General features: G+C 45.1%; 1 protein-coding gene across 2 annotated transcripts in view; it reads left to right on the forward strand.

Annotated features, from left to right (window-relative positions):
• Nucleotides 1-15,916, forward strand: part of CRTAC1 (cartilage acidic protein 1) — a 1,509,269-nt gene that overhangs the window by 1,251,872 nt on the left and 241,481 nt on the right. For both annotated transcript variants that reach the window (XM_085606339.1, XM_085606342.1), the window contains exon 8: nucleotides 15,498-15,634. In XM_085606339.1, the coding sequence (XP_085462465.1) occupies nucleotides 15,498-15,634 (137 nt within the window). The remainder of the gene's footprint in view (nucleotides 1-15,497; nucleotides 15,635-15,916) is intronic.

A 15,916-nucleotide genomic window follows, 5' to 3' on the forward strand; every position in this document is an offset into this window, starting at 1 on the left:
TGTATCTCGTATTGGCTACAAGCTTCACTCTTCAGCCTGATGAATGTTTCTTGTGTTTGATTGTCTGTACTTTTTGTTTAGTTTGTAAGGACACAGGACTGTGTCCCACTCTACATCCTAACGTATGTCAAAAATTACTTCTATTGATCATTAAAAACCTCAATGTCCGGCTGGGCATTGTACAAATGATATAGAGCCGATTCTGGTCTATATTTATCGCATGCTGCATTGTTTTTGAAGGACCTCTTGTTTTTCAAACTAGTGAGTATAATTAGCAGCATGAAACTTCTGTTTTACCCCTAAACCCTTAATTAGGTACTCTATTATCTGGCCAGTGAAGTGGGGACCATTGTCATTCCATAGGACTCTACAAACCCCAAAACGGGGGAAGAACTCCTTTAACAGAATTTTGGCTGTTGTCAAGGCTGTGTTGTCTTTGGTGGGATAAGCCTCTACCCACTTACTAAAGGAACAAACCACTACTAGTACATACTATAAATTGTTACAGCGCTCTAACTGGATGTAGTCCATTTGGAGTGCTTCAAAGGGATCTGAGGTGGGGAAAATCCACCAGTAGGGGTTGATACTCCCTCTCCAGGATTGTGCTGTAGACATATCATGCAATTTTGATCCAAATTATCAGCCGTTTTCCGAATGTGCTTATTATTATAAACCTGTCCTAGTTGGGAGATGGTATTTTTGGCATTAACATGAGCAGGTCCATGAACCATAGTCACAAAAGGTAATAAATAGGCATAGGGCAATTTCCATTTTGACATATCTTTTGACCTCCAACATCCCTCATCATCTAACTCTCCTTCCTTTTGCCATTCTGCCCTGTTTTGTTCAGTGGCTAACTGCTGTATGTCTTTAATCTCTGTATACATGCTTTCCCATCTTTCAGCTTGGGATCATAGTACATTCATTTTACTCGTGAGAGCACTTGCAGTATCTCGTGCAACTTCGTCAGCGAAAGCATTTCCTTGTCCCACCTTGTCTGTAATTTGCTTGTGGGCACTACATTTGATAATGGCTACACTCTTTGGCAATGTCAAGGCAGTAAGAAGACTATTTACCAATTCGCCATGTTGTATTTTTGAACCATGGGAGGTTAGGAATTCCTGTTCCTTCCAAAGCTTGCCAAAATTGTGTGCCACACCAAATGCATACTGGCTATCCATATAAATATTTACTGATAATCCCTGACTGAGTTCGCAAGCCCTCAAAAGCGCAATGAGTTCAGCAGCTTGGGCAGATTTTTGTGGGATACAGGCTGTTTCCACCACTGTCTGTAATGTGGTTATGGCATAGGATGCAGAGGTGGTGCCATCAGGTAGTCTTAAACAAGAGCCATCCACCCATAAATCTCCCTCAGGATCTGACAAAGGTGTATCTTTAAGATCTATTATTCCTTTAGTTTGTTCTTCTGTTAGGAAAATACAGTCGTGCAAATCATGAGTTTGTTCAGCTGGCAAGGTAACAATGTAGCTGGGTTCAATGTCAAACATCTCTTGAGTGTGATGTGAGGTGCCAAAAGCGAAAGTTCGTATCCTGTAAGTCTAGCGCTAGTCAAGTGTTGTGTCTTAGTCTGATTCAGGAGTGCATCGACAGAATGTGGTACCATAACCATAAGTTTGTTACTCAACACGATCCCCTCAGATCGTCCTATAGAGATGGCGGTGGCAGCAACCGCTTTAAGACAACCTGGAAGTCATCTGGCCACTGGGTCTAATACAGCTGAGAAATAAGCACATGGACGATGCTTATTACCATATGGTTGTGTCAAAACTGACAATGCACATACTTCTCGCTCGTGTACATATAGTATAAAAGGTTTTGCATAGTCTGAAGTGCCTAACACTGGAGCAGAACAAAGGGATGCACGAAGGTGCTGATATGCTTCCTGACATTCAGATGTCCATGGTAGAGGAGAGGGAGTGTCTTTAGTAACAAGGGACAAAGAAGGTTTGATGATAAGTGAGAAGTTCAGGATCCACTGTCTACAGTAGGAAGTAATACCAATAAGTGCCCTGACTTCTTTTTGAGTACTTGGAATAGGAATTTTTAGGATAGTTTGAATCCTGTCTTTAGTCAGAGTGCGGCCTTCCTTAGACAAGAGGTGACCCAAATAAGTGACCTCAGACTGACAATATTGCAGCTTATTCTTAGAGACCTTGTGTCCCTTAACAGCAAGATGACGTAATAGGGAAAGAGTGGCCTCTTTACAAGGCTCAACTGTGTCTGCTGCTAACTAAATGTCATCAACATATTGCACAAGTGTAACTCCTGGTGGCAAAAGAAGTTCATTCAACTGCCGTTTAAGTGCCTGACTATAAATGCTAGGATTTTCTGTATAGCCATAGCCTTGTGGAGCCCTATAAAATCTAAATGAGCGGCCCCGTAATCAAAAGCCAAATGGATATCTACTGTTTTCATGTATAGGAATAGAGAAAAAGGCGTTCTTGAGGTCAATAACGGAAAATACTGTGGCTGTTGGTGGGATTAATGTCAACAAGGTCGTAATATCAGAAACAACAGGATATTGAGGAATCACTATTTTGTTGATTTTTCTTAAATCAATCACGAATCGGTAAATCTTATCTCCTGTTTCATCGCCCATTTTTAGGATGGGGGGAATGGGGCTATTGCATACATTAGAGGAAACTTCCTCAACAACTCCTGTACGTATCATGTCATCAATGATAGATATCAGCGCATCCTCACCTTCCTTTGATATTTTATACTGGGGGACCCTTGATAAGGAAGCATCCTCCCGAACCTGTATGTGTACTGGGGAAATGTCCATTCTTCCCACATCTGTGTCAGCAGTAGCCCAAACACATGAAGGGACAGAATCAAGATCCGAACATAAAGAAAAATTATATTGTTCAGGCGATGTCTTTTTCCCAAGAATGACATGTACTCCAGATGGGGAACAATGTATAGTAGCATGGAAATATTTCAAAAGATCAAGTCCCATCAGATTATCTGGAGCATGTGGGGGGAGTAAAAAGGGGGCTGTAGTGATGAAATTCTTAACCCACAAAGGTAGTTTTTGGGACACAGGGCTAGGAGTTGGTGTTCCATCAAATCGTATTGATGTAATTACTTGGCCAGACAAGGGTGTCCCAGGGACAAGTTTCTGAGATATCGCACTATGTGTCGCCCTTGTAGCCACAAAAAATTTCTGATCCTGCCCAAGTATGGTGGCTGTTATATAGGGTCCTGACTGGTCTACAGGTATCTCAACTGGTCCTCCTTGTCCTACGCTGTCCTAGGCAAAATGTGTCCCCACAGTTTCTTCTGATTCCCAATCCTCCATAGAATATTGATTATTTTGTTGATCAAAATCATTTCCTGACCTATGTCTCTCTGAAGCTTGAACCTGCTGTGGCTGCTGTCGGGTAGCTGAAGTCCCCTGGCTACCACTCACTTGTCCCCTTCCTCTCCCACCAGCAGCTAAAACAGGACATTCTGAACGCCAATATCCTTTCTCCTTACAATAAGCACATTGATCCAGTCCTTGTGGAGTTTGTCTACGCGGTGGCCCTACTGGAGGTTTTTGTCTAAAATTCTGACCATAGTTTTGGCCACGACCTCGACCTTGGGGTCCATAGGCCTGGGCTATCATTACCTTAGTTTTCAATTCTTTTAGTTTTCCTTCTTTTCGTTCTTGCTCAGTGGTCACCTGATTCTGATAATACTGAGCCATATCTAATATAGCTTTCAGGGTTACTGAAGCCCATGTACTCTCAGAATTCTTTCAGCGAACCGATATCTCAGGAAGTACATTTTCCACAAATCAATCTACAAATAAATGTGCACCCGTAGGTGTAGATGTATCTTGCCCACTAAAATCGTGGAACACTTCCTCAAAGCGAGTAAAGAAATTCGGGATGGCCTCTCCCTGTTTTTGTTTACAAGCAGTGAGGAGTGCCCAATCTATTTTTCTTGCCAGGACTATCGTTTTTATATAAGTGAGTATGTTTCCAGGAAGATCCAGTATGAGCTGACTAGGTTTCTTACCAAGCTTCCTATCCCTTACGGCTGCTACTATGGCAGCCCAGTCTCCTCCCAAATCAACAGCATGAGACTGTTTCCGGGTAAGTCGCCACATATCTGGTGGCAAGATCATACCAAAAAACATATCAATATCTGCTAGAGTCATGATACAAGAATCAATGGCTGCCTGTACATCATCATAAAATCCTCTAGGTTTTTTCTGTATGTCTGGCAAAGAGGCTTTTAAAGTGAGTACATCTATCCTTTTCCAGGGTGTATATATTCAATTGTACAAAAAATTGGCTCTAGCATTAGGACTATTAGGGTCATCATTATCTGCATTCCCTCTTCCAGGAATGAACTGTGGCGCGGCTTCTCTCGTAGGTCTTATTCGAGGAGAGGAAGAGAGTTCATTATGATATCCAATTATCGTTGCTATGGCAGTGTTAACTCTACTTACAGGGAAGGCTCCTATCTGACACTGTTTATTAATAGCACTAACATCATCAGGGCCATTTTGATCTGTAGTCATCTCCCATTGAACCATAAGTTGATGAGAAAGCTTATTTATGAGACAAAGAAGCTCACCCACAGAAAAATCCTGTATCTGATCTATAATTTCTCCTACTTCCATTTCTAAATCACTCAACCAATTTAATATCATCAACCTTATCGCATCCTGACGTGATTGAGATACAGAAGAACAAAGAATTTGAGGGGTCAGGACAGATACAGAAAGTACAGGATCATCAGTCATTTCTGGTGCAGTAGCCTGGAATGGGGGTGCAGTGGCCTGGGATTGAGGGGGAAAAGGATGTACTGGTTGGAAAATAGGGAGCTGGACAACCGCGGGCAAAGGAGGTGGAGCCGGAGATACAGGGGGAACGTCATTTGGTGGTCCAGGGGGAAGTGGTTTTAAAGGTACATATGGGGCGGGGGTCATTCAATCAATAATCCATCAATATCTGAATCTACATCTTCTGATTCCACAACTTTAAACGCTGCCTATCTGCAGTCATCCAGTGGATGAGGGACAACCACCTTAGATGCAACACCGACAAAACTGAAATCCTCCCCATAGGGAAAGATGTCGTATTCCAGCCTTGTAAATGGTGGCCTGAGGGAACATCACCCCCGCCTGACATAGTCAAGGTAGCCAAAAATTTAGGAGTACAATTTAACACTGTGCTCTCCTTCCTTCTACACGCTACGGCTGTAGCAGTGACCTGCTTTAGCCTCATCAAATCGCTAAAAAGATTCTTTGATCTTATTCCACTTACCGTAAGGAAATCAGTGGCAGAGGCCTTGATTCTCTCGCGGATAGACTATTGCAACAGCCTTTTAGCAGGAGCCAACAAATCAACACTAAATAAGCTACAAGCTGTCCAACACGCTGTGGCATGTTTAGTTCTACAACTCCCACGAAGATCCTCGGCATCTGCGGCATTAAAAGTTCTTCACTGGCTCCCGCTACACAAGAGAATTCTCTTTAAAATCCTCCTAATCACCTATAGAGCCAGGCTTAAATTGGGACCCAAGTATTTCTCGGCACAGTTCACTCCCTACATCACAGCCAGGACTCTCAGGTCCTCATCAGCCAACCTCCTTAAACCACCCATTTTGAATGTAAAACTAAAGGAGGTAAAACAGTGGCTCCTTGGGGACCAAAACCTGGAACCTGCTACCACCTCATTTAAGATTGCTAAAAACAGAAACACAATTCAGGAAGTCTCTGAAAACGTGGGTATTTAGCACCCCAGACGAATTATGCCTTTCTCTTATTTAGTATCCTTAGGGCCCCCTCTCACCTCCAACCGACCAGCGCCAGGATGCTCCTTGCGGAGTGGCAGTCAGCGCTTTACAAATACCACTTACATTACATTACGTTGGTGGACCTGGACTGCTACTGTTGGTCTAACTATATATTCCTTGGAAATTAATAATCTATGCTCTCTATCTAAACATTCCTTTTTCTCCTGAACTTCCTTATCATTAAATTCCTTATACTTCTGATACTCTGTCTTCCTTTCCTGTGTCCTTTGTACCTTCTCTGCCTTGAGCTGCCGCTCCTTCACTTCCTTCCTCCACATACGCAAACTGTCAAACATAGCTGGCCTAACTTTCTTTAAAAACAATTGTTTCTCTAAATACTCGAGTTTATGAGGGTCCATTGTTCCCTCTAATGGCCATTGCAACTGGGGATCCCCTTTTGTATATTTGTTCCACAATGCATTATACATAATGGGACAAATACCATATTTGATGTACATCTCAAAATTCGGCGTACCTTCTGGTGGCGCTGGCTGACTTGCTTCCAAAATGCTCTGCTTATCGCAGCAGCAGCAACAAAACTTCCAAAGAGTACAAACCACAGGCATGTTATATAAGATATAAAATACTTATAAACAGAGAGAAATAAAAAATATTCTCACATTACCTGTAAGTAAAAAATTTTAGTCAAAACAAATAGCAATTTCCAAAACAGATTCCAAATTCCGAACGGATACCAAAACAAATATCAAGCCAAGCAAATACAAATCCTAACCAAATGAACCGGTTCAATACAGATTTACCTTATGTGTAGTCTTCGACTCCCACCTATCGATCTTCGCTGATCCAAAAGAATGACCATCCAAAGGCACCAGTCAAGGCCAGCAGCCTCCAGGAAGATCAGAGTCAGAGAGCTGAAAAATCACCTTGGACCACGAGAAACACTAGTCTCTTCAGGTGGGGCGCCCCTCAGCAAAGTTCGCCTTACTGACCCGATCTCCTCCCCTGGTCCGACTGCAAGCCCTTGATAGGGCCCCACGTTTGGGCACCAATTTGTGGAGCGGATTATTAATAACCCACTGGTGCAGGGTCACCACTTCGTCCATGGGTTCTTAACAAGTAAGGAGGAATCGACACTGGAGCGAAGTACAAACCATAGGTCATTTATTACCATTCATGAATGGGGGCCTCGTCCGACAAGCACCATAGAGATACTCAAGGAGAGAGCACACTGAAAGATGGTTACATGGGTTTTTATATCAAAGATCACAAGCAAGGGACACCCAGATGTAAATAGAGATTTGGGAAGAACACACAAATGAGACAATCTGTAAGAATCAACAGCCTTGGTGCCTTGTGTATCTGTTGCGTCCTGAAGCTGCACAACAAGATAGGCTATCTGTGTAAACTTTATCTAAGGCTTTACCATTGTTTAAAAAACCTTGTGCAGACGCCAGCTGTTCTTTTGCGCTGACTCTGCATGTATACACAGCCTACAATGCCCCAATCTAGATTCTTTACCAATGTTTATGCAGGTGCGGTGTCAAGGAGAGAGCCAGGCTGAAAGCAGGGCAGGGGCACAGCTTAATCAAAAAAATTGAAGAATCAGATTTTACAGTTCAGCAATAAACCCACACTCATGCTAGTGTTGGATGTATTGTAAAATACACTCAGAGGGCATCTTAGAGATGCCCCTTTGAAAAATGAACATCTCTCTGGTGTGCAGCTAGCAGGAATGCACCAGTCTGCCACTTCAGACATGTTTTTGACTCCCTAAGGTTTGGGCCTTGTTCTCTTGTGGGTCAGAAACAAAGCCTGCTCCGGGTGGAGGTGCTTCACATCTACCCCCTAGCAGGAACAGCATTCAGGGCGGTGACTCAAAGGCTTCTTGCTCTTAGTTATTCTAACTGAGGCCTCTCCAGCTAGTAGAGATGCCCAACCCCCTGAGAAATCCCCACTTTTGGCGGTAAGGTCGGCAGGAAAATTAGTAATCAGGAGAGGTGTGTCTCCTCCCTGCCAGGACCATCCCTAAGGTGTACTAAGCTGAAGTGACACCCTCCTTTGAAAATCCTCCATATTGGATGGAAGGATTTTAGCCAATAGAGTAAGGGATGTGTTCACCACGCAAAGGGAGTAAACACGTAGCAGGTGTAGTTACCCTAAAGTAGGTAACCCATTGTCTACTACCTGTAACTCCTGGTAACACCCCTAAAGTTTAGCACTTTAAGGGCATCCCTGAACCAAGGATTTCAGATCTGCGAATTCCTAAGAAGAAAGAAGATATCCGTGAAGCCAACCCTGCATAGAAGCCTGCCTTGGCCCCCGCCCTACTGGCCTGTTTCCAGCTTTGAAGAGCCTGCAACAAAAAGGCAACCTGTCTTTCAGCCAGTGACCTCTGAAAGCCCTGGGAGGACTCCTGCCTTCGAAAACGACTCCTATATCCCGTGGACAGCAGACCTGTCCCGAAGAGATCAACTCCAATAACTCCCGTGCCATCTGGAACCGCAAGTCCTGCCCACTATGCACCCGACGCCCACAGCCCGAGTCTGAATGGCTCATCTGTCCAGTGAAGTCTCCCCAGCGATCCTGACCTCCACGATGGTGCTTCCAGTGTGAATCCGAAGAGTCCCCTCAACCAAGACAGCCGGTAACAAGAAATCCGACGTCTAAAAGCACCCCTGTACCTGCAGCCACTGGGCTTCGGAGAGCTTGAACAGCAGTGCCCCTGTGACCACCAACTTCCCAATTTGCCTGTGCTGTTGCTGGTTTTCTGCCTGCACCCACCGGTTTGACGCCTGCAGCCTGTGTCCACATTGAAGAATCACCATAGGATTGCATTGGACGCCTGGCACTGTGCTTGTACCCTGCAGGCGGCTGCCCCTGTGCCGCTGGTGGGGTAGCCTGTAGCCCCTCATGCTTGCCTAAACCCCTGGGGCCTGTGCCCTGAACTCACGTGTACTTACCTGCAACCAGCACCTCTCGTGTGTGCCCTCAGTCTCCATTGACTAACATTGCTCCCAGTGACCTCTGCACCCAGCTGCCCCAGTGCTGCTGCTGGTGCAGTACCTACCTTGGTCTTACACTTGCCCAGTGTTGATCTAAACCTCCGAAGACTGGATGTATAAGTCGAGTACTTACCTGTAAATATGCACTGTTTTTCTTCCATAGGATGGCATAGCATTTCTTCCTATTTGCAATGTCGATCTTTTACAATTGCTAAGTTCTGCTATTGTTGATTGACACCACAAAAGTATTTTCAGTACCGCTGTTAAGTATTTCTATTGCCTTTACAACACAACTTCTACTATACCTTAAAAGTATTGCAATTTGAAAACTGATACTTACCTGCAACTTGAGTTTCTCTTGGTCCTAAAATAAAAGTAACACATTAACCCCTTCGCCGCGGCACGAATTCCGCCGCGGCGCTGGGGGGGTTTGGGGGCAGTGCGGCGCCGCCGTGCTCGTGACGGAACCACTCCCTCATGAGTCACGGGCGAGCTGTGCTCATGACGGAGTGGTTCCATCACGACTCCGCCCACTGCGCTAATCGCCCGCACAGGCAGGGAATTAGCGCCGCGTGGGCGGAGCGGCCGCCAACGGCCGCAGCACGACGGAACCACTCTGTCATGAGCACACGGCGCCCGTGGCTCATGACGGAGTGGTTCCGTCATGAGCACGGAACGGGTTAATATTGTTTATACAAAGCAATTGGTCTTGGATTCATTCTTTGAGTGTGTGTAATCATTTCTTGCATGAGTGTACACAATAAATGCTTAAGACTGCCTCGTTATAAGCCTGACTGCTCAACCACACTACCACAAAAGAGAGTAAGGTATTATCTACTTTAACCTCTGTAAACCTTCTGGGGATCTACTAGACTCCGTGCACACTATACCTTACTTTGTTATATTATATACAAAGCCAGCATCCTACAGTATCTGCGTGAGTCTAGCATTAATTTTGTACTGGAAAGTTAACCTTCCAGGACAAAATACAATGATTAGGCTAACTTTAAAACTTTTCCCACTTTGAATATGTGTTGTGCAGTGCAGCACACATGCAATGTGGGAAAAGGTAGGAGAAATAAACACCGGCTTCAAAGTGGTGTTATTTTGGGTGCAAAACCGTAACTACTTTTGTTAGTAGATATAGGGTTTTGCGCCATAAACTATCGCTGGTTGAATGGGAACGCCCATGTACCACCCATAGAATGCCCACATGGCGCAAAGTAGCTCTTTGCGCTGCTGTGCTTTACTTTCAGGAAAGTCTCCAGTGCAAAACAAGTTTTGCGCTGGGAAGTATATCCAACCAAAAATATTTTGCGCAGGTTTACGTCAATTTTGAGAGGCAAACCCAGTGAAAAAGGCTGGTAAATCTGGCACACAATTTTTTTTGTATGGTGGCCATGCAAAATAACTTGAAAGAAATACTGCTTTTAGGATCTGTAGCAGCTTTTGAGAATATTGGATTAATTCCTGTACTTCTTTTCAGATAAATTGATGATGGAACGCTGTCACCATCATGTGATAAGGGTTTAAGTGACTTAAAGAGGTGTATGGGACCCAAAACCGCTATGATTACTCAAAATATGTTCGTAAATATAATTTATGCAATTAACACATAGTATCTACTGTTTTTTATGCAATACTCCCAAAGGTTTCTGGAAGTTCTTTGCTTTCTTATTTACTCATTGAAGACCTTGCTTACAGCACATTTGTTATGCATGTCTCTATAGTTTATTTAAGTTTATATATCTGATAACTCACTGCTGTGATATAGCTACAGTTGATAAGAAAACTTGTTACCCACTGTTGCTAGTCTTCCAGGTCGCGCTGCCAGGGCTCTCCTGAGAGCCCTGTCAGCGCAGCGCTGCTTATCTGCTTTGAATGAAAGCAGAAAACACAGCTGAGGAAGAGGGAAGGGAGGCATGGAAGGTGCTGGGGGGTTAGTCAAGCATGGCAGGTAAGGTATTTACTTTTTACCTTTGGAACAGGGATACATAACAGGCCATATTCCTCCCTCATTAGTCCCCTGCCACTGTGTAGCACTTGAAATCAGGGGTCTATACATAACATCAAAATATAGAGGGGTGAAAAGAGAATTACTGCGATGTTTTTCACGTCAACGTTTTGAGAGTCGCCTTGATGTCAATCAAAACCCCTCTGTGGAAAACATCCCCGTAATTTACTGTTACCCATCTGTAATTCTATATATAATTACGTCACTCATTAGTGTATATGTATGTGTGGTATTTACAGCCGTTTGTGCATTCACAGTCAAATGTTCAGATTCTTTTACATCCTTGTGCACATTAGGCATAGCTGCACGCAGTTCACAAATATAAGCACTCTACATCTGTTTCGCCACAATAGGGCCTTGATACAAGTTAGGCGTCATATTATGCAGAGATTACCAGCGGCTTGAATTGCCATTCCTGGTTAGTATCTCCCCATGGAATTCCACCTGATAGACCGCTTGGAATGGGGAATAGTTCTGTATGAACACATGCCAACAGACCCGATTCAGGCGGGAGGTCCTCGATTTTTTAAGACAAAATATTGACTATTTGACTGTCTCCCACCTGAAATTGCCTTTTCTTCAATAGAAGTAAATGGGGTGTTGGAAGGGCGTTCTCCGGGGGGCTTCAGAATACGTTCCTGACCACCCTTTGACCCACCTCTCCCAGAGTTAGGCCGAGCAATGGCGGGGAGGCCCTTCCTGGAAGGGTCTCGTTCCTAGGATCGTACATGCCGAGCTTACACTCTCTGACAAAGGGACACCACACAGTAGTTCTTAGTAGGACAGTATACTTTATCGAAAGTTCAGGGGATCTTTATGATCCGTGATACAGCTGTTGGATCAATGCCGCAAGTGGCGGCGGTTTCGGGATGGGGGTATTGGGGTAGCGGGACAGTCTTTAAGTTCAGTGTCTCTGCGGAGTATCCTTCGCACAGCTCTCAATCCTCGAGCTGGGGGATTTGGGTTCACTCGGCAATCTCCACCGATCCTTCTGGATAGGAGCGCCGCGAGTCTCTCAGCAGGCACAGGTGGTTTCAGATTCTCGGGAGCCGCGACGGCGTCAGCGGGGCTCAGATGGTTCAGAGTTCGGGGAGCCGCGACAGCGTCAGCAGGGCTCAGATGGTTCAGAGTTCGGGGAGCCGCAACACGTCAGCAGGGCTCCGATGGTTCAGAGTTCGGGGAGCCGCGACAGCGTCAGCAGGGCTCAGATGGTTCAGAGTTCGGGGAGCCGCGACAGCGTCAGCAGGGCTCAGATGGTTCAGAGTTCGGGGAGCCGCGACAGCATCAGCAGGGCTCTCGTAGGTCCAGGTCTTCTTCTCCGCCTGTCCCTTCAACACCCCTTGTTATACTCCCCCTCCTCTTTGAAGTCCGGAGTCCTCGCAGCGAGGGGTCTTGGTGCCTGGGGGCGGTGTGTGGGGATTTCCTGCCACTCGGCCCCTTTGATCTGTTCAGGTTGGTCTGGGAGGGACTCCAGACGCCTAGCATGCGAGGCGCCGGCTCACCGGGGGCCTGGTGGCCGATCGAAACCCTCCTTGGGGGGAGATCAGAGGTGTGACAGAGACGGCGCCTCCCGGTCTTGCTTGGGGGTTTTTCTCTCCCTCGGTCGGGCATGCGTGGTAGTGTCTTGGGTTTTTCTGGGGCCCCGGTCGGCCATCGGGTTTATTGGGCCATGGTGGCCGGAAGTCTGTGATACCGGGGATCAGGTGTGGTTGCAGGGTTGCTTATTGGTCGGGAGGGTCCACGCCACAAGGCCGGTCTTACATGGGGGAAATACATTCTCCTTATTATTTTTTTTAAACACTCCCCCCTTCCTCTTCTAAAATGTTGGCATGTATGTGCATGGCATTTCCTACTCTTATTTACCACCTAGTCTTAGCAGAGGTTAAATGGGACGAGTGGCAGCCCTGTGGGGCAATGGTGCAGCGAACGGGACAGGAGGTTAGGGTAAGAAAAGAAAGAATACTTTTGGTGGGGGAGTAATGCTCCCTCTTGCCAAAGAAACAGGTTATCGTGGACCTGCGGACGAGAATTGGCCGCTGTTGTAGCCAAAGCCTCATTGTTATTTTGCCCGCTGGAATTGCTTGGTGTGGGAAGATTGGTCCAGGCAGAGCACGAATCCATCCGGTAATCCCACTCAGCCTGACTCGTAATCCGAGTCTAGATGTGAGTAGTGTGCATAATTCTAGATTTACAAACAAAACACATTGCTCATTTTATTAACATTACTTTTCCCCAAAATAAGTGTTAGACTAATTCATGCATCCCTTTCTAAACATGTTCTGTAAAAATCAAGAGACTGACACCGATTTTTCTGCTAGCTACACCGCTTACATCTCAGTTATGTGAATGCCTTCATGTTTAGTGGGTGTTCCTTTACCTTTCATTACCTGTCCCTGGTACACTTGCATGTGGAACCACTAAAAAAAAAAAAAAAATCACAATATACCTATACTTTGCAAGCATTACGAACGCATCAAGAACACCTCCACATATGTAATGTGGTCCTGTCCATTACAAGAACTTTAGGAATGCGCAATTTCCAATTTCTTACTGGAATGATGCCGTTTTTATTAACGCTTGGAAAGGTTTGTGAATTTGACTTTATATCTATTTAAGGTATATGCTGAATCTTGTCTGGCCAGCATCACATATATGTTTTAGGCATGCATGTGTCTGCTAATTTCGACCTGTAGCTCTCTTTAAAAGATATTGTATTAGAAATTATCAATATCAGCCACGACCTATTGTGTTTAAAAGACTAAGTCGGTGTTTCACTGCAATCATGAATAAATGTACACATGCACCGTTCCAGGGAGTTGCACCACTGCTGCAGGACACTGGGGGGCACTGCACAGCACAAAGCTGCAGTGAGCTGGCCCTCCTCTGGGGCACTCGGCACAAGGGACACACACAGTACAACTCGGCACACCGTCAATGGAGCTGCAGGTCAGGTGCAGGCAACAGGGCCCAGAAGTGTGAGGGACCCACTGCACCCCATTTATGGCGGTTTTCACCATATAACCAGGAGGAATGAGGAGGAAATGTCCTACTGTCATGCATGCCAACATTTTAAAAGAGGAAAGTAGGAGATTTAAACAAGCATTGGCATAGCCAATAGGTCTCGCCTTTGGGACCTTATAAGTGTTTAGCCATGCAACAGTTGCATAACTAAATACTTATAAGGTCCCAAAAGCGAGACCTATTGGCTATGGAGAGTGGCCGTGCGGCGCGAAAGTGATCACGATCAACCATAATCTCGGTAAAGCGCGTCGCGTGCCCGCACACATGCACTATAGCTGGCCTGGTAGCACTTTTTGGAGCCCTCTCAATAAGTCTCGCCAGACCAGCGCATGCGCTGGGTCAGGCGAGACCTAAAAAACGAAACGGGGGGAATGTATTTTTCCCCCATTTACTTTTATTGAAACACACATGGGAGACAGCCAAAATAAATCCATTTTTTGCCTCAGAGATCGGGAGTCTCCCGCCTGAATCCGGTCTATTGGCATGCATATACTGTCTCCTATCTGAGGAAACGTGCACATATTGCATAAGGAGCTAGGGGGAGAAGCGAAAGGCTCTCGCGTAATGTAAATGACTACAGTACATGTTGCCCTGAGTTGCTGGCAACATATACATTTTTTTTTTTAAACCTGCAATCCCAAACGACATTTCCATAGCATTGTGGGTCCACAGAATTAATTGCTTGTGAATTACGATGTAATTTGAAAATGTAGAAAGTGGGCGATTTTTGCCAAAATGGCTTTGCATTGGAAACTTGCCTTAAGAGTGCTTTCCATTAAAAAGGGATTTTTAAGTTATGAAAATAGTGTGCGATTTATTTCTACCGGATAATCCCTCATGGCACCGGAAGAGATACATTTCCATGATAAGACTGCCTTTCCTGGGGAAAGTATATTTCACTGCTCTATGTTTTTTTTTACTAAACTGTTGAGAAGATTGCAAATGAGCCCTTCTGGCAGCACATAGAATCTCAGCTAAATCTATTGGATATGAAATGTTATGGAAAAGTAAAGTAGGCAGAGCAAGCTAAACACACTGGGGCCCTTTTGTGACGCAACAACAGCAGCGTAAACAATGCAGCCAATTTACAAAGTGGCGCATCTAGGGAAATGTGTCACGTCGTAAAGCCCTGTGTCACATTATACCTGTATCAGGTATAATGTATGCAGGGTGGGCGTTCCCACGCAGGAAAGCCTCGTAAAAGTGGCGCAGTGTAATATACAAGATTTCACTCTGCCACTTCTAGGACACCACTGCATCAAAACCTTACACCTGCTTGAAGGAGGCGTTAGGAGTGACACAGTACAATAAGTATAGGACTCAACATGCATTGCTGTAGTTGCGTGGTGCTTGCGACATGAAGCAATGCGTGACTTTTGGGCCAACAGATGGATCAGAATTTCTTACACATCTGTCAATCCTTGCGCCTTGGTGCGCCGAATTGTAAATACGGCACATCCATGGTGGCACAAGGGTATCCCAGGCTGGCGCAGAGAAACTGAAGCATCTCTACAGATGCCTCAGTTTCTTGTAAATCTGCCCCTCAGAGCACAATGTAAGTAAACTGGGAAGCCATGCCTTTAATTTGAATATTTCAACACGTATTAGCTGAGAGAATGTGTTTGTTTACTTCTTTTGATTACTCTTGACCATACTAATGTGACGCGTGATTTCCGCTTCCGCAGGACATCGCCACGCAGAAGTTCTCCATGCCCTCGCCAGTCCGCACTGTGATTGCTGCCGACTTCGACAATGACCAAGAACTTGAGGTCTTTTTCAATAACATCGCCTACAGGGGATCCTCGGCCAACCGTATGTTCCGGTAAGATATTTCTATAGAAAGGTTTAAAGCAGAAGAAATCTATTAAATCAATTTTAATGCCGGGGCTTACAGAGTGCTTCTTTGCCTATCTGTAGTCCCCTGTGAACCATTGAAACGAGCATGTTCCACTTAGCGTACAGGAAAACTGCACATAGCAAACAATTTTTAAAGTTATTATGCAAGTTATAAAATGCGTGAAAAAATACATCCTCTGTAGCAGGAAAGAGCCATTCTCGGTACCGGTACCGGTACACCTTATTATCTTCAGTCAGACCTCAGGGT

This window comes from Triturus cristatus, chromosome 1_2 (assembly GCF_964204655.1).
Source record: "Triturus cristatus chromosome 1_2, aTriCri1.1, whole genome shotgun sequence".
Classification (NCBI taxonomy): domain Eukaryota; kingdom Metazoa; phylum Chordata; class Amphibia; order Caudata; family Salamandridae; genus Triturus; species Triturus cristatus.